At 45.8% G+C, this 20,426-nt stretch overlaps 2 protein-coding genes across 2 annotated transcripts in view; one reads left to right on the top strand and one right to left on the bottom strand.

The window, feature by feature from the left end:
- Positions 1–98: 98 nt before the first annotated feature.
- On the bottom strand, positions 99–9,825 carry abhd10b (abhydrolase domain containing 10, depalmitoylase b). Its single transcript, XM_023999923.2, has 5 exons — positions 9,319–9,825; positions 8,128–8,311; positions 7,756–7,867; positions 1,120–1,257; positions 99–947 (listed from the first exon to the last, which is right to left on the bottom strand). The coding sequence occupies exons 1-5, from the start codon at positions 9,440–9,442 to the stop codon at positions 606–608; spliced, it is 900 nt and encodes a 299-aa protein (XP_023855691.1). The 5' UTR covers positions 9,443–9,825; the 3' UTR covers positions 99–605.
- A 192-nt stretch (positions 9,826–10,017) lies between these two features.
- Positions 10,018–20,426, top strand: part of LOC111972833 (YTH domain-containing family protein 3) — a 29,724-nt gene continuing 19,315 nt past the window's right edge. The window contains exons 1-4 of the mRNA XM_023999939.3: positions 10,018–11,036; positions 11,535–11,559; positions 11,974–12,053; positions 13,085–14,788. Coding sequence (XP_023855707.1) covers positions 11,013–11,036; positions 11,535–11,559; positions 11,974–12,053; positions 13,085–14,788 — 1,833 coding nt within the window. The 5' untranslated portion in view covers positions 10,018–11,012. The remainder of the gene's footprint in view (positions 11,037–11,534; positions 11,560–11,973; positions 12,054–13,084; positions 14,789–20,426) is intronic.

Raw genomic sequence — 20,426 nt, 5'->3', positions numbered from 1 at the left:
AAGACTATGTCACAGTGCTTCTGCATAGGAGGCAGTTTGACGGAGCTTGTCGTTCGTGTGGATTGTATTAACTCAATAACACCTCATATATCCGCATGCATAGTAACAGACAAGACCTGCACTCCACTCTGGTGTGCAGAGGCTTTATTGGCCCAACAGGGTGAGACGTGGTAGAAAGGCACAGGAAAACTATTGGGGTCTGGCAAAAGGACCAGCATGTTCTGTCAAACAAACAGCAGCAGCAGCATTAGCAGTGGCAGCATGGCCCATAGAAGGCTTGACCAAAACAACACTGCACAGAGTAAACTGGAACTAGTAAAAGTCACACTCCCTCCCCAAGGCACACATCAAGGACCTGGCTGAGGTTTATGACAGACAAGCTCCTCGTTACATCCGTTTGTACTTTCGGTGATCCTCGTTTCTCTCCTTCTCTTTGTAACGGCATAATTGGGATAAACTGACCAGGGGCAGACTGGGAGGAAGGGTAAGGGGAGAGTGGGAGAGCTGGGATAAAGGGATCTTATATGGCTGGAAGGTAGGAGCAGCTCCAATGCGGGGGGATTTCCAACTCACCCCCCCTTCCCTTCCCTAACCCTTCCACCGACTCAAACGAGCGTGGTCAGCTTGTCTATGAGGTCGTCAATGGTGTAGACCATGAGCTTGATGTCGTCCTTCTCGGCCATACGGTGCTGACCGTGGCGGCGGAGGATGACGTCCACGTCTGGGCTGAGGACGCGCTGGGCCACTTGCATGGAGATGTGCCAGGGCGCGTCGTCGTCCTTCAGGCCGTGGATGAGCCTCACGGGGCAGGTGATGGGGATGGGGCTCTGGAGGACACAGTGGTTCTCCGCCTCCTTCAGGAAGTCCATGGTGAACGTGTAGGCGCCCTCCTCTCTGTGCTTGCTGGGCATCGTCAGCACGCCCTTCTCTTCAATCTCCTTACGCACCTGTGGTGAAATGGGATGAAATATATTTTAAATCTAAAAATGAATTGACATTCACACAGATGATTGAATTTCAATTAACGACACCCCTGAATTGCCTGAATAGAAATGGAATTAACATTCGTTCATGTCATTCATAGTAATCCAGAGGTTATTTCATGATGTCCTCTCTCACCTCTAGAGACATTGACTTGAAGGCTGTGACGACATGGTCTGCTGCCGTGGAGATCCCCACCAGAGCTGCAGTCTTCTCCGGCCTGGCGATAGCTGCCAACAGCATGAGCCAGCCGCCCATACTGGACCCCACCATGATCTAAACAGAGACCATGGGGAAAGACATGATTACATTAAAGATGCCTAGACCTAAGATAGGGAGCAATGGTACATAGAAATACCAATAGTTTTGATATGGATTGCTTCGCTTGTCTCCTTGTCTCCTCTCTTCCATTTGAACTGACTCTGCAGAGAAGCACCATGTGTGACAGTATCTAGCAATCACTACTATGGACAGAAGAACTGCAGTTTGTAAACACAAATGTGATTCTAACCACTAATTGTAACCACAACATATAGTCCTAACCTTGACTGTAAATCATCATCACAGGCACATTGGGACAAATATCAGCCATTGGTGACTCTGGCCCTGCTAATGGTGTCAATCCCTAGCTGTGTGTCTGATTAATGACTAGGACAGCATTGAATCCTGGCATGGAGGCTATGATACTATCATAATGATTGAATGATGTGAACTTTACATGGTGGTGAGATGCTATTACATTTGTGTGACACAGTGCCCCCTTGTGGAAACATGTGTCACTAAAAACACCACAGCAGAGTCAAATACAGCGTATACAGTGCTTTCAGAAATATTCAGACGCCCTGACCTTTTCCACATTACATTACAGCCTTATTCTAAAATAGATCAAATCAAATGAAGTTCTCATTAATCTACACACAATACCACATAATGAAAAAGTAAAAAAAGTTTTTTAGACATTTTTGCATTATTTACATAAGTATTCAGACCCTTTGCTATGGGATTCAAAATTGAGCTCATGTGCATCCTGTTTCCATTGATCATCCTTGAGATATTTCTACAACTTGACTGGAGTCCACCTGTGGTAAATTCAATTGATTGGACATGATTTGGAAAGGCACACACCGGTCTATAGAAGCTCCCACAGTTGACAGTGCATGTCAGAGCAAAAACCAAGCCATGAGTTGAAAGCAATTGTCTGTAGAGATCTGAGACAGGATTGTGTCGAGGCACAGATCTGGGGAAGGGTACCAAAAAATGTCTGCAGCAATGAAGGTCCACAAGAACACAGTGGCCTCCATCATTCTTAAATGGAATACGTTTGGAACCACCAAGACTCTTCCTAGAGCTGACCGCCCGGCCAAAATGAGCAACCGGGGGAGAAGGGCCTTGGTCAGCGAGGTGACCAAGAACCCAATGGTCAATCTGACAGAGCTCTAGAGTTCCTATGTGGAGATGGGAGAACCTTCCAGAAGGACAACCATCTCTGCAGAACTCCACCAAATCAGGCCTTAGGGTAGAGTGGCCAGACGGAAGCCACTCAGTAAAAGACACATGACAGCCCGCTTGGAGTTTGCCAGAAGGCACCTAAAGGACTCTCAGACCATGAGAAACAAGATTCTCTGGTCTGATGAAACCAAGATTGAACTCTGGAGGAAACCTGGCACCATCCCTATGGTGAAGCATGGTGGTGGCAGCATCGTGCTGTGAGGATGTTTTTCAGCAGCAGTGACTGGGAGACTAGTCAGAAACAAGGGATAGATGAACGGTGCAAAGTACTGAGAGATCCTTGATGAAAACCTGCTCCAGAGAGCTCAGGACCTCAGACTGGGGGCTAAAATATACCTTCTAACAGAACAACGACCCTAAGCACACAGCCAAGACCATGCAGGAGTGGCTTCGGGACAAGTCTCTGAATGCCCTCGAGTAGCCAGCCTGAGCCTGGACTTGAACCCGATCGAACATCTCAGCGACGCTCCCCATCCAACCTGACAGAGCTTGAGAGGATCTGCAGAGAAGAATGGGAGAAACTCTCCAAATACAAGTGTGCCATGCTTGTAGCGTCACACCCAAAAAGACTTGAGGCTGTAATCACTGCCAAAGGTGCTTCAACAAAGTACTGAGTAAAGGGTCTGAATACTTATGTAAGTGTGATATCATTTTTAATACATTTGCTAAAATGTCCAAAAACCTGTTTTTGCTTTGTCATTATGGGGTGTTCTGTGTAGATTGTTTTTTTCCCTCATCAATTTAATCCATCTTAGAATAAGGCTGTAACGTAACAAAATGTGGAGGAAAAAAAACATTTCCAAATGCACATAGAGTTCGGCCAGGTTTTAGAATGGCTGCCATGTTAGCGCCTTTATTACCTGAATTTTGATGGTGTAACAATACGAGAGCGCCCCCGACAGTTCCCTATTAAATAACCCGCTGTAAACAAGCTAAACGGAGCGGCGAATTTAACAGATGTTTTTATTGATTAGTATTCGGGATAATGTACTGTGTTGTCAACAAATTGCATTTCTGCTTTCACTGGACATCTTCATAGGTTTTGAAAACTTTCCCCAAAAAATAGCACAACGTGGAAGCATCAATTATGTGCCTGTCTTGGACCATTCAGAGAAAATCGCTCCCTCTCTCTCACCCACTTTTTTTACAGATTCTAACTGAAATATTACACCACAAATGTAATAACTATTATGGAGGGTAAAACTGACAAAACATATTTTTAAATATCAATGTCATTGAAAGGAACGTTCTATACCTGGGTTATAACGGGACGGTCTATACCTGGGTTATAACGGGACGGTCTATACCTGGGTTATAACGGGACGGTCTATAACTGTTATAACGGGACGGTCTATAACTGGGTTATAACGGGACGGTCTATACTGGGTTATAACGGGACGGTCTATAACTGGGTGTATAACGGGACGGTCTATACTGGGTATAACGGGACGGTCTATACTGGGTTATAACGGGACGGTCTATACTGGGTTATAACGGGACGGTCTATAACTGGGTTATAACGGGACGGCTATACTGGGTTATGTAACGGGACGGTCTATACCTGGGTTATAACGGGACGGTCTATACCTGGGTTATAACGGGACGGTCTATACCTGGGTTATAACGGGACGGTCTATAACTGGGTTATAACGGGACGGTCTATAACTGGGTTATAACGGGACGGTCTATACCTGGGTTATAACGGGACGGTCTATACTGGGTTATAACGGGACGGTCTAAACTGGGTTATAAACGGGACGGTCTATAACTGGGTTATAACGGGACGGTCTTACACTGGGTTATAACGGGACGGTCTATAACTGGGTTATAACGGGACGGTCTATACTGGTTATAACGGGACGGTCTATACTGGGTTATAACGTGACGGTCTATACCTGGGTTATAACGTGACGGTCTATACCTGGTTATAACGGGACGGTCTATAACTGGTTATAACGGGACGGTCTATAACTGGGTTATAACGGGACGATCTATACCTGGGTTATAACGGACGATCTATACCTGGGTTATAACGGGACGAGTCTATACCTGGGTTATAAACGGGACGGTCTATAACTGGGTTATAACGGGACGGTCTAACTGGGTTAACGGGACGCGTCTATCCTGGGTTATAAGGGACGGCGTATACTGGTTATAACGGACGTCTATACCTGGGTTATAACGGGACGGTCTATACCTGGGTTATAACGGGACGGTCTATAACTGGGTTATAACGGGACGGTCTATAACTGGGTTATAACGGACGTCTATACTGGGTTATAACGGGCGGTCTATACCTGGGTTATAACGGGACGGCCTTATACCTGGGTTATAACGGGACGGTCTATAACTGGGTTATAACGGAACGGTCTATACCTGGGTTATAACGGGACGGTCTATACCTGGGTTATAACGGGACGGCCTATACCTTGGTTATAACGGGACGGCCTATAACTGGTTATAACGGACGAGTCTATACCTGGGTTATAACGGGACGGTCTATAACTGGGTTATAACGGGACGGTCTATACCTGGGTTATAACGGGACGGTCTATACCTGGGTTATAACGGGACGGTCTATACTGACGGTTATAACGGGACGGCCTATACCTGGGATATAACGGGACGGTCTATAACTGGGTTATAACGGGACGGTCTATACCTGGGTTATAACGGGACGGCCTATACCTGGGTTATAACGGGACGGCTATAACTGGTTAACGGGCGGTCTATAACTGGTTATAACGGGACGTCTATAACTGGGTTATAACGGGACGTCTATAACTGGTTATAACGGGACGATCTATAACTGGGTTATAACGGGACGGTCTATAACTGGGTTATAACGGGACGGTCTATAACTGGGTTATAACGGGACGGTCTATAACTGGGTTATAACGGACGGTCTATACCTGGGTTTAACGGACGTATACTGGGTTAAACGGGACGTTCTACAACTGGGTTATAACGGGACGTCTAACCTGGGTTAACGGACGGTCTAACTGGGTTATAACGGGACGGTCTAACCTGGTTATACGGACGGTCTATAACTGGTTATAACGGGACGGTCTATACTGGGTTATAACGGGACGGTCTATACCTGGGTTATAACGGGACGGTCTATACCTGGGTTATAACGGGACGGTCTATACCTGGTTATAACGGGACGGTCTATACCTGGGTTATAACGGGACGGTCTATACCTGGGTTATAACGGGACGGTCTATACCTGGGTTATAACGGGACGGTCTATACTGGTATAACGGACGTCTATAACTGGGTTATACGACGTCTAACTGGGTGTATAACGGACGGTCTATACCTGGGTTATAACGGGACGGTCTATACCTGGGTTATAACGGGACGGCCTATACCTGGGTTATAACGGGACGGTCTATAACTGGGTTATAACGGGACGGTCTATAAACTGGGTTATAACGGGACGGTCTATAACTGGGTTATAACGGGACGATCTATAACTGGGATAAACGGACGGTCTATAACTGGGTTATAACGGGACGGTCTATAACTGGTTATAACGGGACGGTCTATAACTGGGTTATAACGGGACGGTCTATACCTGGGTTATAACGGGACGGTCTATACTGGGTTATAACGGACGGTCTATAACTGGTTATAACGGGACGGTCTATACGGGTATAACGGGACGGTCTATACCTGGGTTATAACGGGACGGTCTATACCGGGTTATAACGGACGGTCTATAACCTGGGTTATAACGGGACGTCTATAACTGGGTTATAACGGGACGGTCTAAACTGGGTATAACGGGACGGCTAACCTGGGTTATAACGGGACGGTCTATAACTGGTTATAACGGGACGGTCTATACCTGGGTTATAACGACGGTCTATAACTGGTTATAACGGGACGGCATACCTGGTTATAACGGACGGTCTATACCTGGGTTATAACGGGACGGTCTATACCTGGTTATAACGGGACGGTCTATAACTGGGTTATAACGGGACGGTCTATACCTGGGTTATAACGGACGGTCTATACCTGGGTTATAACGGACGTCTATAACTGGTTATAACGGACGGTCTATACTGGGTTATAAAGGGACGGTCTATACCTGGGTTATAACGGGACGTCTATACCTGGGTTATAACGGGCGGTCTATACCTGGGTTATAACGGGACGGTCTATACTGGTTATAACGGGACGTCTATAACTGGGTTAAACGGGCTCTATACTGGGTTATAACGGGACGTCTATACTGCGGTTATAACGGGACGGTCATACCTGGTTATAACGGGACGGTCTATACCTGGGTTAACGGGACGGTCTATAACTGGGTTATAACGGACGGTCTATAACGGGTATAACGGGACGGTCTATAACTGGGTTATAACGGACGGTCTATACTGGGTTATAACGGGACGGCTATACCTGGGTCTATAACGGACGGCCTATAACTGGTTATAACGGGACGGCTATACCTGGTTATAACGGGACGTCTATACCTGGGTTATAACGGGACGGTCTTAACTGGGTTATAACGGACGGCTATACTGGTTATAACGGGACGGTCTATAACTGGTTATAACGGACGGTCCTATAACTGGTTATAACGGGACGGCTATACCTGGTTATAACGGGACGTCTATACTGGTTATAACGGACGGTCTATACTGGGTCTATAACGGGACGGCCTATACCTGTTATAACGGGACGTCTATACTGGGTTATAACGGGACGGTCTATACCTGGGTATATACGGGACGGCCTATACCTGGGTTATAACGGGACGGTCTATAACTGGTATAACGGGACGGTCTATAACTGGGTTATAACGGGACGTCCTATACCTGGTTATAACGGACGGTCTATAACTGGGTTAAACGGGACGTCATTATACTGGGTTATAACGGGACGGTCTATACCTGGGTTATAACGGGACGTCTATACCTGGGTTATAACGGACGTCATACCTGGGTATAACGGGACGGTCTATACCTGGTGATACGCGACGTATACCTGGGTTATAACGGGACGGTCTATAACTGGGTTATAACGGGACGGTCTATAACTGGGTTATAACGGGACGGTCTATAACTGGGTTATAAAGTCAAACTATTATTTTAGCTCTTAAACACATACATGAAAAATGTCCCAAAAATCCAATCAAATACCAATTGGAATCACAATAAATACATAAATACATGCATATGGATATGAGAGTTATCTAAAGGCTAGTTTAGATATGATTCTAGATCCACCAGTGGAGAGTTAGTTCACCTGTGGACCCTCTGCTAGTTCATCCAACACAAAGAGAACGTCTTTCTTCCAGGTGCCAATAGTCCCGTCAGTGAACACCCCCTCTGATAAGCCATGGCCAGTGTAGTCAAACCTGGGGAAACACAAACACAACATGAGGACCACAGTTAGAAATACAATTAAACATCTGACAAAATCTGTACTATGCTAGCATATAATTCAAACAGAGTACAGAATCTATTTGAGTAACATATGTTAGAGGGTGGTCTATTTGCATAACATACCTAACATATAGGCTAGGGAGTCTATTCAGGTAATGAACCTCATTTGTATGGCCTTAGGGTCTTAAATTACATTTGCATGGCCTTAAGGAGACCATGTAATGTACAGTACCTTAGGTATGAATGTCCTAGTGACCTGCAGAACTCCTCCAGGGCCTCAGCTTTCAGGCCGTTCATGTTGGATCCATACCCAGGCAGGAAGACCACACCTGGACTCTTCCCCTTTACCCTGCGGTAGGCCAGCTTGGGGAGCTCTGGCCTTGTCACATACTGCACATTGGACTTCTGTCTCACCCCTGTAGGACACACACACGTCGATTGACTATGACATTTATAAACAGTTATTTAATGCAAAAGATGAGAATGGGGTGTGTCTTGTAAAAATGTAGGTTTTATATGGGTGATTCATGCAATACTCTTGAAAGATAAAATCAACATGAAGTCAAGGCAAGGAATGATCAGCTATGGCATTCTTATGGAATATTTTTAAAACAGAACTGGGCCAGTGCTGTGGGGCAAGGCTTTGTTGACATCATAACCAGTGAGTCAACCCGACTGAACAGAGACAGATATGGAGTAGCCTATGATGCAATGCAGGTAGAAGCTTTTGTAACTTTCCTCAATACAAGAAAGAGAACATTAGAATACCATTACCACCTAGAACATTAAAACTAAATGGTTTGATAAAAGCTATACTTAATTTACCAGCATTGGCATTAATTGTATGGTCTAAAAACTAGGCTACCCTGCGTTTTAAAACTGGAAAACTGTGCCCTGCAAACACGCTCATGTTGAATAATCAGTTTTTCTGTTGTGCGTGCGCCTTACCAAATCTCAACAACATATGAACAGTCCGGTATAGCGCCGCTCGGAAGATTATTCCTACCACCACTGTGCGAGATCTTAGAATACGCGCAGATGCTGCGCAGTTTATATGCGCACGAGCTAACCAATACATTCAGATGACGGGTCCTGTCTCTGCCACTCCCCCCACCTGTACCTTTTAATGCCGCGTTCAAAACAACTGGAAACATCTGACTTTCGAGCGTACAAACAACTGGGACCTCGAAAACAACGACCTCCAACTGGGAAAAATATTTTGAACAGTCATCCAACTTTGAATTCCAACTCGGTAACTCGGGCCTCTTTCTAGAGCTCCGACGTTCCAAGCTGAACATCACTGATGTAATGATTTGACCTCGTATTTTTCCGAGTTCCCAGTTGTTTTGAACGCGGCATAATTCCGTAGCCTATACATTTTCCAGTGAAATCGTTACATTTTGAACTGCAGTATCATACTCACCTCCCAAAGTCTTTGGCAAGATAGTGTTGACTCCTCCATTCTTCAAAATGTGAAAAAGTCCGTTGCGGCAGGACCTCAGCACGACGGCTGCCATATTTCTGGCTTCCCCACCCACTGAGAACATATCGCGAGAAGACCAATGTTGCCAGACGGAGCGTTATTCTTTTACAACGGGGGTCCCTAATCAAATCAAATTGTAATTGTCACATTCACCGAATACAACAGGTGCAGACCTTACAGTGAATGCTTACTTACAAACCCTTAACCAACAATGTAGTTTTAAGAAAAATAAGTGATAAGTAAAAAAATAGATAAGTAAAACATAAAATTAACAAATAGTTAAAGAGAAGCAGTAAAATAACAGTAGCCAGGCTATATACAAGGGGTATAAGTACAGAGTCAATGTGCAGGGGCACAGGTTAATTGAGGTAATTGAGGTAATATGTACATTAATGCTTTATCTTGGCCAGGTCGCAGTTGCAAATGAGAACTTGTTCTCAACTAGCCTACCTGGTTAAATAAAGGTGAAATAAAAAATAAAAAAATGTATGTAGAGTTAAAGTGACTATGCATAGATAACAATCAGAGAGTAGCAGCAGCCTAAAAGAGGGAAGGGGGACAATGCAAATAGTCTTGGTAGCCATTTGATTAGCTGTTCAGGAGTCTTATGGCTTGGGGGTAGAAGCTGTTAAGAAACCTTTTGGACCTAGACTTGGCGCTCAGGTACCACTTGCCGTGCTGTAGCAGAGAGAACAATCTATGACTAGGTCGGCTGGAGTCTTTGACAATTTTTAGGGCCTTCCTCTGACACCGCCTGTGTGTGTTGTACATGCACCCTGGGTTAATTTCCCTGTTTTAAGGACATCTCCCAATCTCTCTGTTATGTGGCAAACCTTCATCTCTGGGTCTTTGTGTTTGGTATAAGAGCTTGAGATAGGCTATTGCATCTGTCCATAAATCCACAATAGCCTACAATTTATAATTCAGGAAAATTACATCTAAATGTAGAATGGTATCTACAGGATGCCATCCAAGTCCACGAGGAGACCTGTATGTGCTGGTAGGCAAATGATTCAATGAAGCCTTTCATGAATGTCATATGCAATAAAAACGTCCAATGACGGTAATCTTTAAACAAGGCATAGATCTGGAGAGAGACATATTCAAATTTATTGAACAGACAGAGACAGATCTGCCTGAAGTCACACAGTTTGTCACAAAACAGGGAACACGTTTATTTCAACAAGGGAAACAAAAGTCTGTTGTGTAGGCTAGAATAAAGAGGAAATCTTCTGAGACATGTCATGTGAAATATGACTGAGTCTGTAACATGACACAGAACGTCACAGGCGGAAGGTCATGGAGCAATAGAACGGAAGCGAGAGTAATAGCACATCCGCCGTTGTGGAATAGTGTATTCCAATCTGGCATTAGGCAGTTTCCGAGTGAGTGATATATTGTAGCCGAACGTCAATTAGATTGGAAACATATAGGCTAACATCATTGACAGATATAAAGACGCAATCCTCTGCGCTCGAGAAAAGATTGTAGCGATCTGACGACTGGAGAAAAACACCGCCTCTACATACACAGAGATTGGATAACCCGAGACGAGCCGAGAAAAAATACCGGAGTGCAGAAGCAGGAGAAACCGTGGACAGTCACAAACCGCATTCAGTTTCGGCTCCTGGAGGATGTCTGGAACCACCGTCGATCAGGTGCGTATTTTTGGACAACCCACTGTCGTGACGTGTGTCGTTGCAATATGAACTTTGTCAACACTTTCGCCAGCTGCTATCATTCAGAGCGGTGGGCATGCTAAATAACACAGACAAAAGTATTTGATATATGATAGCTAGCTGCTATGTAGGCCGAACCTTGAAGTAGCGTACCGGCTGCTACAAACTCCAGCTTGAGCCGGTTGCTGTATTTTGTACTTGTCTATGCGGCACGTTTACTGGATGTTAGGTGCGTTTGAAAAGAACGCAAAGGAAGCCTTGGATCGATAGGCTAGGACAGAATGCGCTTGAATATGTAGTAATATACAGCCACTGTTATGGAATCATTGCATGTATTTCAGGAGCCTAGGCCTAGCTCACCTCGCATGTTTGCTACCATCACTCTTCTTCCTATCAAACATTTCCCTAATGGGCACATGCACAATCTGATAAATCTCTCTTCCCTATCACGTTTGCACTCATCCATTCTGATGTCAGAGACCCAAAGGACAAGGAAATAAAGGTATGTTTGTCACCTTATTCTTCTACGATGGCATGGTTGTTGTGGAGTTTGATGACAGTCAAACTAACTGCTGTACTAACTCAAGAGTGTAATTAAATAACTGCTCTGATCACTCTTCAACCACCTTTTTTTGACCTGGTGACCTGGTGTCATCAGCCAAAAGTAGGTAAACTAACTCACTTAGCCCTATAACCATACACCACTGTTCTTGTCATATTCTTGGGTGATGTTACCATCTATGTTGTCATACCCCAACTACTTAATGGGAATGTAAGGAGGTTTATGAGTAGTTTATCAAGTGTTAATTATTGGTTTGTAGATCTGTTAAAACACAATAGTTGAATTTAGCTGAGGGACCTTTATGGTTCTATCACATCTAAAGAATAACCTAAGAAAAACATTTTCCCTCTCCAGTACAAAACGGATCAATGCATCAGAAGGATGGAGTAAACGATGAAGACTTTGAACCTTACCTAAGCAGCCAGACAAATCAGGTGTGTGTGAATTCCAATTCTAGCCAAGCCATTCAGCTTGACATTTCATAGCATACAGAGGATTAGCATTTTGATCTGTATGGACCCTCATAATTGTGTCTGATAGTGATACAGGGTCAGGCTTCATATGAGGGTGTATAGCAGGGGTACTCAAATACTATTTGAGAAGGTCCGGTCACACAGATTTCCTAGGTGGCAAAGGTGTCATTTATCGGCATAGTAACAAACCCCCATCTCGCGATCCATGTGAACAAAGAGAGCTTCAAACCTCTCTGCCAATAACAGCTAGTTTTCCCCTCCCAGACAGTCGTAGCAAAATTCTTGCATGAGAATTTGGTTTTTGCTAAATTAGTAATTTTTGCCCATTTTAATAGGAATATATTATAGGAAGGTACTTACTTGTTACCCTGAAATTATTTTAATGTTATTTTTTAATTATTATTTTGTGTTGACCCTGTTCTGTGTCTGGATACGGACTGCTGTCTGCCTATTGAGGATGGCTGGTGTATAAAGTATTACCTCTGAATGAAAACACTGTATAGTAAGTCTATGTAATTAAGAAGCCATTGATAGATAATTAACGCTCATTTTTTAAATGGAAAAGTAAAAAAAAAAAAAAATGAGCTGTGAGTGAAATGATTGTTGATTAAAAAGACTCTGGGTGGTGTTCATCTTCTGCGTGGGTGACGAGCTTACTTCGTCTTAAAGAACTCTAGTGAAATGTAGCCAAGAACCAACCCATCATTGGCCATGCCAATTTACTTATGAAATGAATCTATACAAACTCAGACAACAACAACAACTGCCAGATTATTTGAACACTGTTGCTGTCTTCACTTCTTGCTAAGGGAAACTGATATTGTATAGAACTAGCATCCATTTCTTCCTCTGAAAGCCAGTCTTGCTCCTTTGAAGAAACGCTGATTTATTTCTTAGTTACGCTTTTGAGCAGAGATGGGCAAGATTAGGTTAGTCTTAGCTTCTATCACTAAGGTCATCCATTAACTGACCGCTGTTCTCCCCATCTACAGAATAACAGCTACCCACCAATGTCCGACCCCTACATACCCAGCTACTATGCTCCCTCCATCGGCTTCCCTTACTCCCTGGGGGAGGCCCCCTGGTCCACTGCGGGGGATCCCCCCATGCCCTACCTGACCACCTATGGACAGATGAGCAACGGCGAGCACCACTTTATCCCCGACGGGGTGTTCAGCCAGCCGGGCGCCCTGGGCAATACCCCTCCCTTCCTCAGCCAGCACGGCTTCAACTTCTTCCCTGGAAACGCAGACTATTCCACCTGGGGCACCAGTGTCTCTCAGGGCCAGTCCACACAGAGCAATGCCTATAGTAATAGTTATGGTTACACCCCTAGTTCCCTGGGGAGAGCTATAGCTGACGGACAGGCGGGCTTCAGCAGTGACGCCCAGCTCAGTAAGGTCCCGGTGCTGAGCAGCATCGAGCAGGGCATGACTGGGTTAAAACTGGACATGGGCGCCGCCATCACCAAGACTGTCGGCTCGCCCCTTGGGGGCACGTTGGGCATGAGTAGCATGGCGGCCAATAACATGCCTCCATTGGTTAGTTCCTCTGCCCCCAAACCCACGTCCTGGGCGGCCATCGCCAGGAAGCCGGCCAAGCCCCAGCCCAAGGTCAAGCCCAAAGCCAACATGGGGATGGGGGCCCCTGCCATTCCCCCGCCGCCCATCAAGCACAACATGAACATTGGCACCTGGGACGATAAGGGCTCCCTCAACAAGCCCCCCTTAGCTCAGGCCATGATGCAACCTCAGACCATGGTGCAGCAGACCCTGATGGGCCAGCCCCAGCCCCTGCTGCAGAGCCCTCTGCCCCACCAACACCAGCACCAACACCAGCACCAACATCAGCACCAGCAGCACCACCAACCCTTTCAGCTGCAGTCCCTCCAGTCTCCCCAACACCCCCAGCAGATGCCCCCAGGCCCCCCTCACCACCACCAACACCCCCACCAGAACTTCTCCCAGCCTGGCCCCCCTCAACCTATGCATCAACACCAACATCCCCAACCCCCACCCCAGAACCGCTGGGTGGCACCCCGGAACAGGGGCACCTTCAACCAAGGAGGGGCGGAAGGCTTTGGGATGGGTGTTGGTGGGGTCCCCCTCAGTGCCTCTCCCAGCTCCGGGGAGGTGCACCCCGTGTTAGAGAAACTGCGGGCCCTCAACAACTACAACCCCAAAGACTTTGACTGGAACCTGAAGAACGGCCGTGTGTTCATCATAAAGAGCTACTCTGAGGACGACATCCACCGCTCCATCAAGTACTCCATCTGGTGCAGCACCGAGCACGGCAACAAGCGCCTGGACGGCGCCTACCGTTCGCTGGGGGCCAAGGGGCCCCTCTACCTGTTGTTCAGTGTCAACGGCAGCGGTCATTTCTGCGGCGTGGCAGAGATGCGCTCGCCTGTGGATTACAACGCCTACGCAGGCGTCTGGTCTCAGGACAAGTGGAAGGGCAAGTTTGAGGTGAAGTGGGCGTTTGTGAAGGACGTGCCCAACAGCCAGCTGAGGCACATCAGACTGGAGAACAATGACAACAAACCCGTCACCAACTCCAGGGACACTCAGGAGGTGCCTCTGGAAAAGGCCAAGCAAGTGCTTAAAATGATTGCCACTTTCAAGAATACCACCTCAATCTTTGATGACTTTGCACATTACGAGAAGCGCCAGGAGGAAGAAGAGGCCCTGCGGAGGGTGAGAGAATCATGCTGCTGACTGACACACACAGCCTTTTCCTTGTGGGGACCGGCGAGGTGGCCGCACTTGTCTGAATTTTCCTTGTTTTACGATCCTTGTGAGGACTTCTGGTCCCCACAAGGATAGTAAAACCAAACACACACACACACACACACACACACACACAGCCCTATTGTATCAGCTGGCAGCAGAGTGTGTATATGTGTGAGATGGTCACTCAGTCACACAGTGTAATACTGGTCAGTGTCTAACAGAGGTCATCATCTGGGCTCTCTTAGTTCCTAGGCTTCTTGTCTACTCGAATAATCCATTTCTACCAGTGTCATTAGTCCGAGGTGGTGGGTTCTACCAGTGTCATTAGTCCGAGGTGGTGGGTTCTACCAGTGTCATTAGTCCAAGGTGGTGGGTTCTACCAGTGTCATTAGTCCAAGGTGGTGGGTTCTACCAGTGTCATTAGTCCAAGGTGGTGGGTTCACAGTGTATTATCCAAGGTGGTGGGTTCTACCAGTCTCATTGTCCAAGGTGGTGGGTTCTACCAGTGTCATTAGTCCAAGGTGTGGGTTCTACCAGTGTCATTAGTCCAAGGTGGTGGGTTCTACCAGTGTCATTATTTTTGTCCAAGGTGGTGGTTCTACCAGTGTCATTAGTCCAGGTGGTGGGTTCTACCAGTGTCATTAGTCATGGTGGTTTTCCCATGTCATAGTCCAAGGTGGTGGGTTCTAAGTGTTATTAGTCCAAGGTGGTGGGTTCTACCAGTGTCATTAGTCCAAGGCGTGGGTTCTACCAGTGTCATTAGTCCAAGGTGGTGGGTTCTACCAGTGTCATTAGTCCAAGGTGGTGGGTCTACCAGTGTCATTAGTTCAAGGTGGTGGGTTCTACCATGTGTCATTAGTCCAAGGTGGTGGGTCTACAGTGTCATTAGTGGTGGTGGGTTCTACCAGCGTCATTACATTAGTCCAAGGCGGTGGGTTCTACCAGTCGTCATTACATTAGTCTCATTACATAGTCCAAGGTGGTGGGTTCTACCAGCGTCATTAATTAGTCCAAGGGTGGGTTCTACCAGCGTCATTACATACTCCAAGGCGGTGGGTTCTACCAGCGTCATTACATTACTCCAAGGCGGTGGGTTCCTACCAGCGTCATTACATTAGTCCAAGGCGGTGGGTTCTACCAGCGTCATTACATTACTCCAAGGTGGTGGGTTTACCAGCGTCATTACTCCAAGGCAGTGGGTTCTACCAGCGTCATTACTCCAAGGCGGTGGTTTAAGATTCACCCAAGCGGTGGTTCTAAGTGTCATTACTCCAACCGGCGGTGGGTTCTAAATGTCATTACTCCAAAGCGGTGGTTCTAAGTGTTATTACTCCAAGGCGGTGGGTTCTAAGTCGTGTTACTCCCAAGGCGTGTGGTTCTAAGTGTTATTACTCCAAGGCGGTGGGTTCTAAGTGTCTTACTCCAAGGCGGTGGGTTCTAAAGTGTCCTTGATCCAAGGCGGTGGGTTCTAAGTGTCATTACTCCAAGGCGGTGGGTTCTAAGTGTTATTACTCCAAGGCGGTGAGGTAGGTTGATGTGTTGAATTAGCAGCTTGTCCCTCAGGCCTGACCATCTCTGCATTGGTCCACCCAGGAAACCCTATCTGATTTGGCAGCCATCTTGTGTGACTGTGTGCTTCTATGAGAGTGATGATTCACCCACGGAACTGGAGAGTGGGACACGCAGGGGTTTTCTGAAACTGGCCGCATTCCTCACATACCTCCTCTCAGACAAAGGCAGAAGTGGCTCTGATCTACCTTTGAACACCAGGCCTCTGGCAGAGACGGGCTCCTCTTGCTTCATTAGCTGTACAGCCCCACTCTATATTCCTCATGTATTTTACTGGGTTTCTATGGGTTCTGTTTTAACATGGTTCAATGGTTTATATTTCAGAGTTATTCCACAATGTTTTGGGAAACAATTACATTATTCACTGGTTCTTACTTGCGCAAACAGACACACTTTGAGCAATAATATGCATACAACATATTGAAGGCAGAGAACTGAGACAATTCCAATTCACACATGATTATAATACACACTTGTACATGTGTGAAATAGGCACCCAGCTAGTTATTGTTATAGGACCAGCTAGAAAATCTAGGAAACATATTAAAACTGTTTATTTTAAGGCAACACTGCACACGTTCTTCATTAAAAATACATATGCTAATCTTATTATATTAAAGGCCCAGTGGAGTCAAACTATATTTTATGTATATTTCTACACTGAGGTTGGAATACTACTGTGAAATTGTGAAAATTATGATAATGCCCTTTTAGTGTAAGTGCTGTTTGAAAAGACCACCTGACATTTCAGCCTGTTTTGGTGGGATGGAGTTTTGGCCTGCCTGGTGATATCACCAGGTGGTATATTAGTTAATAGACCAATAAGGAGTTCCAAACCTCTCTTCCAATAACAGCTAGTTTCAAAAAATCCCCTCCCCACTCAGACCACTTCCAGACAGTCCTAGCAAAATTCTTGCTTTAGAAATTGCTCCTTGCAAAGAAGATATTTTTGAAAACAATCACATTAAGGTACTTCATTGTTACCCAGAAATGATTTGATATTGAGATAAAAATGGCAGGATTGGACCGTTAAGAACCCCCCCCCACACTCACAACCTTTTAATTTTCTTCTTCCTACTTTCTGTCCGTCTCTTCATTTCCCTCCCCCTTGCTCTCCTTCTCCCTCTCTCTCCCCCATCTGTCTATCTCTCCTTCCCTCTGTCCTTTTCCCTCTCTGGCTCCCTCCCTCCCTCTATATTGATGCTGGTGTACTGACTCTTGGTTCCTGACCTTGTTAATATTTACCGGGTAACACTCTCATAAATATTTCAAGTCCATGTTTTCAGGAGCACTGAAAACAACCTGTCAGTAGGAAATGTGTTTTGACTGAAGCCAAGGTAGCGTTGTGTAGCCTAGCGTGGGGCAAGCGGCTGGCGCTGCTTTTGTAGCCCTGACCCCTCTACATGACTGCCCAGGACCTGACAGAACCCATCCTCCTCCCTGCCTCACCCTCCCCAGCCTGACAAGGTTAATTGACCTCCATTGTTAGGCCTCTCTTCTCTCTGAGGACTGTCAGGTGGAGCGGTCTGCAGTATGTTGTCCCAGACAGAGGCTTGATGCTAAGCAGAAGCTAACTGTGGAGACTGAGGTTGTATACAGGATCGAGGATATAGACCGATACTGAACAAAAATTTGGCCCTAATCTATGGATTTCACATGGYAAGGGGACTTAGCCATGGGTGGGCCTGGGAAGGCATAGGCCCACACACTTGGGAGCCAGGCCCAGCCAATCAGAATTAGTTTTTCCCCACAAAAGGGCTTTACTACAGACAGAAATACTCCTCCATTTCATCAGCTGTCAGGGTGGCTGGTCTCAGACGATCCAGGTGAAGAAGCTGGAAGTGGAGGTCCTGGGCTGGCGTGGTTACACGTGGTCTGCTGTTGTGAGGCCGGTTGGATGTATTGTCAAATTCTCTAAAATGAGATTCTTTGGCAACAACACTGGTGGACATTCCTGCAGTCAGCATGCCAATTGCATGCTCCCTCAAAACTGGCGTTGTGTGAAAAACTGCTCATTTTAGAGTGGCCTTTTTATTGTCCCCAGCACAAGGTGCAACTGTGTAATGATCATGCTGTTGAATCAGCTTCTTGATATGCCACACCTGTCAGGTGGATGGATTATCTTGGCAAAGGAGAAATGCTTACTAACAGGGATGTAAACAAATTTGAGAGAAATAAGCATTTTGTGCAGATGGAACATTTCTGGGATCTTTAATTTCAGCTCATGAAGCATGGGATCAACACTTTACATGTTGTGTTTATATTTTTGTTCAGTGTAGATAAGTGGATTGTAATATTTGCAGAGGTGTGTTTGTCAGGGTCATGTGGGATGTGTGTGTCAATGCGGCAATATGGCAGGCAAATCAATGTTGATTTGTCACATGCTTCGTAAACAACAGGTGTAGACTAACAATGACATGCTTACCTACTGGCCCTTCCCAGCAATGCAGAGAGAAAGAAAATAGAGAAATAATACACGTCATAATAAACCCTTCAGTAGGTGGGTGGATGTGCGTGGGTGGATGTGCGTGGGTGGATGTGGTAGCCTCAGGTGAGTGAATAAAGGATGGTCTCTGTGGGCACAGACACACTGAGGAAGCCTTTGTTTCCCCAGCCACCCAGCCCAGGTCAGGCTTCAGCCCCAGCACCAGACAGAGTATCCCTACTGGGGATAGAGTTACTCTGGAGGCCCAGGTCTCACTGGGGCTTTCCCTTGCTGTGTCCACTGACACTGACACCTTCCACCCTTCAAAGGGACCACTGTTTTACCTGGGAAATGGGAGAGTTAGTCTATATAAAGCCCTGAAGTTTGTCATGTTRGTACATTGTTTTGAGTTTACTGTGTTTGTATAGCTTGGATAAGCACAACTTTGTGTACAAACTTTGCTTGACAGCAAATTTTGGAAGTGATGTGTGTGTGTGTGTGTTGTGTGTGTGAGAGTATTAGAATGCACTGTGCAGCCAGGCCTGTATTTGTGTATGTCAATAAATGAACGGTTGGGGAGTAAACTGACAGACCTGCTTTTCTCATGGTTTTAAGGAGTCAATAGAGCACAACCATCCAGTCCTCCTCTCTCACTCTCACTCTTTTCTGTCTGTCTCTGTCTGTCTCTCCTTCTCTCTTTCTTTCTCTCTCGCTCTCACTCTCACTCTTTTCTCTCACTCTTTCTCTCTCTTCTCTGTCTGTCTGTCTCTTTCTCTCCTTCTCTCTTTCTTTCTTTCTCGCTCTCTTATATATATATATTATATATATATACACACACAGTTGAAGTTGGAAGTTTACATACACTTATGTTGGAGTCATTAAAACTCGTTTTTCAACCACTCCACAAATTTCTTGTTAATAAACTATAGTTTTGGCAAGTCGGTTAGGACATCTACTTTGTGCATGACACAAGTAATTTTTCAACAATTGTTTACAGACAGATTATTTCACTTATAATTCACTGTGTCACAATTCCAGAGGGTCAGAAGTTTACATACACTAAGTTGACTGTGCCTTTTAAACAGCTTGGAAAATTCCAGAAATGATGTCATGGCTTTATAGCTTTGATAGGCTAATTGACATAATTTGAGTCAATTGGAGGTGTACCTGTGGATGTATTTCAGGCCTACCTTCAAACTCGGTGCCTCTTTGCTTGACATCATGGGAAAATCAAAAGAAATCAGCCAAGACCTCAGAAAAATTATTGTAGACCTCCACAAGTCTGGTTCATCCTTGGGAGCACATTTCCAAATGCCTAAAGGTATCATGTTCTTGTACAAACAATAGTACGCAAGTATAAACACCATGGGACCACGCAGCCGTCATACGGCTCAGGAAGGAGACGCGTTCTGTCTCCTAGAGATGAACGTATGTTGGTCGAAAAGTGCAAATCAATCCTAGAACAGCAGCAAGGACCTTCTGAAGATGCTGGAGGAAACAGGTACAAAAGTATCTATATCCACAGTAAAACGAGTCCTATATCGACATAACCTGAAAGGCCGCACAGCAAGGAGAAGCCACTGCTCCAAAACCGCCATAAAATGCCAA

The sequence above is a fragment of the Salvelinus sp. IW2-2015 genome, linkage group LG14, assembly GCF_002910315.2.
Source record: "Salvelinus sp. IW2-2015 linkage group LG14, ASM291031v2, whole genome shotgun sequence".
NCBI classification, from domain to species: Eukaryota; Metazoa; Chordata; class Actinopteri; order Salmoniformes; family Salmonidae; genus Salvelinus; species Salvelinus sp. IW2-2015.
Note: the sequence above shows the minus strand (reverse complement) of the source record. Positions and strands in the feature narration are given on the sequence as shown.

Bases quoted from the DNA above. Each gene is read 5' to 3' on its own strand.
- abhd10b (XM_023999923.2), bottom strand. From the start codon at position 9,442: ATGTTCTCAGTGGGTGGGGAAGCCAGAAATATGGCAGCCGTCGTGCTG. The intron at 8,312-9,318 runs GTGAGTATGATA...TGTGTCCTACAG, and splicing joins CTTGCCAAAGACTTTGGGAG to GGGTGAGACAGAAGTCCAAT. The intron at 7,868-8,127 runs GTACTGTACATT...GTGTTTCCCCAG, and splicing joins CTAGGACATTCATACCTAAG to GTTTGACTACACTGGCCATG.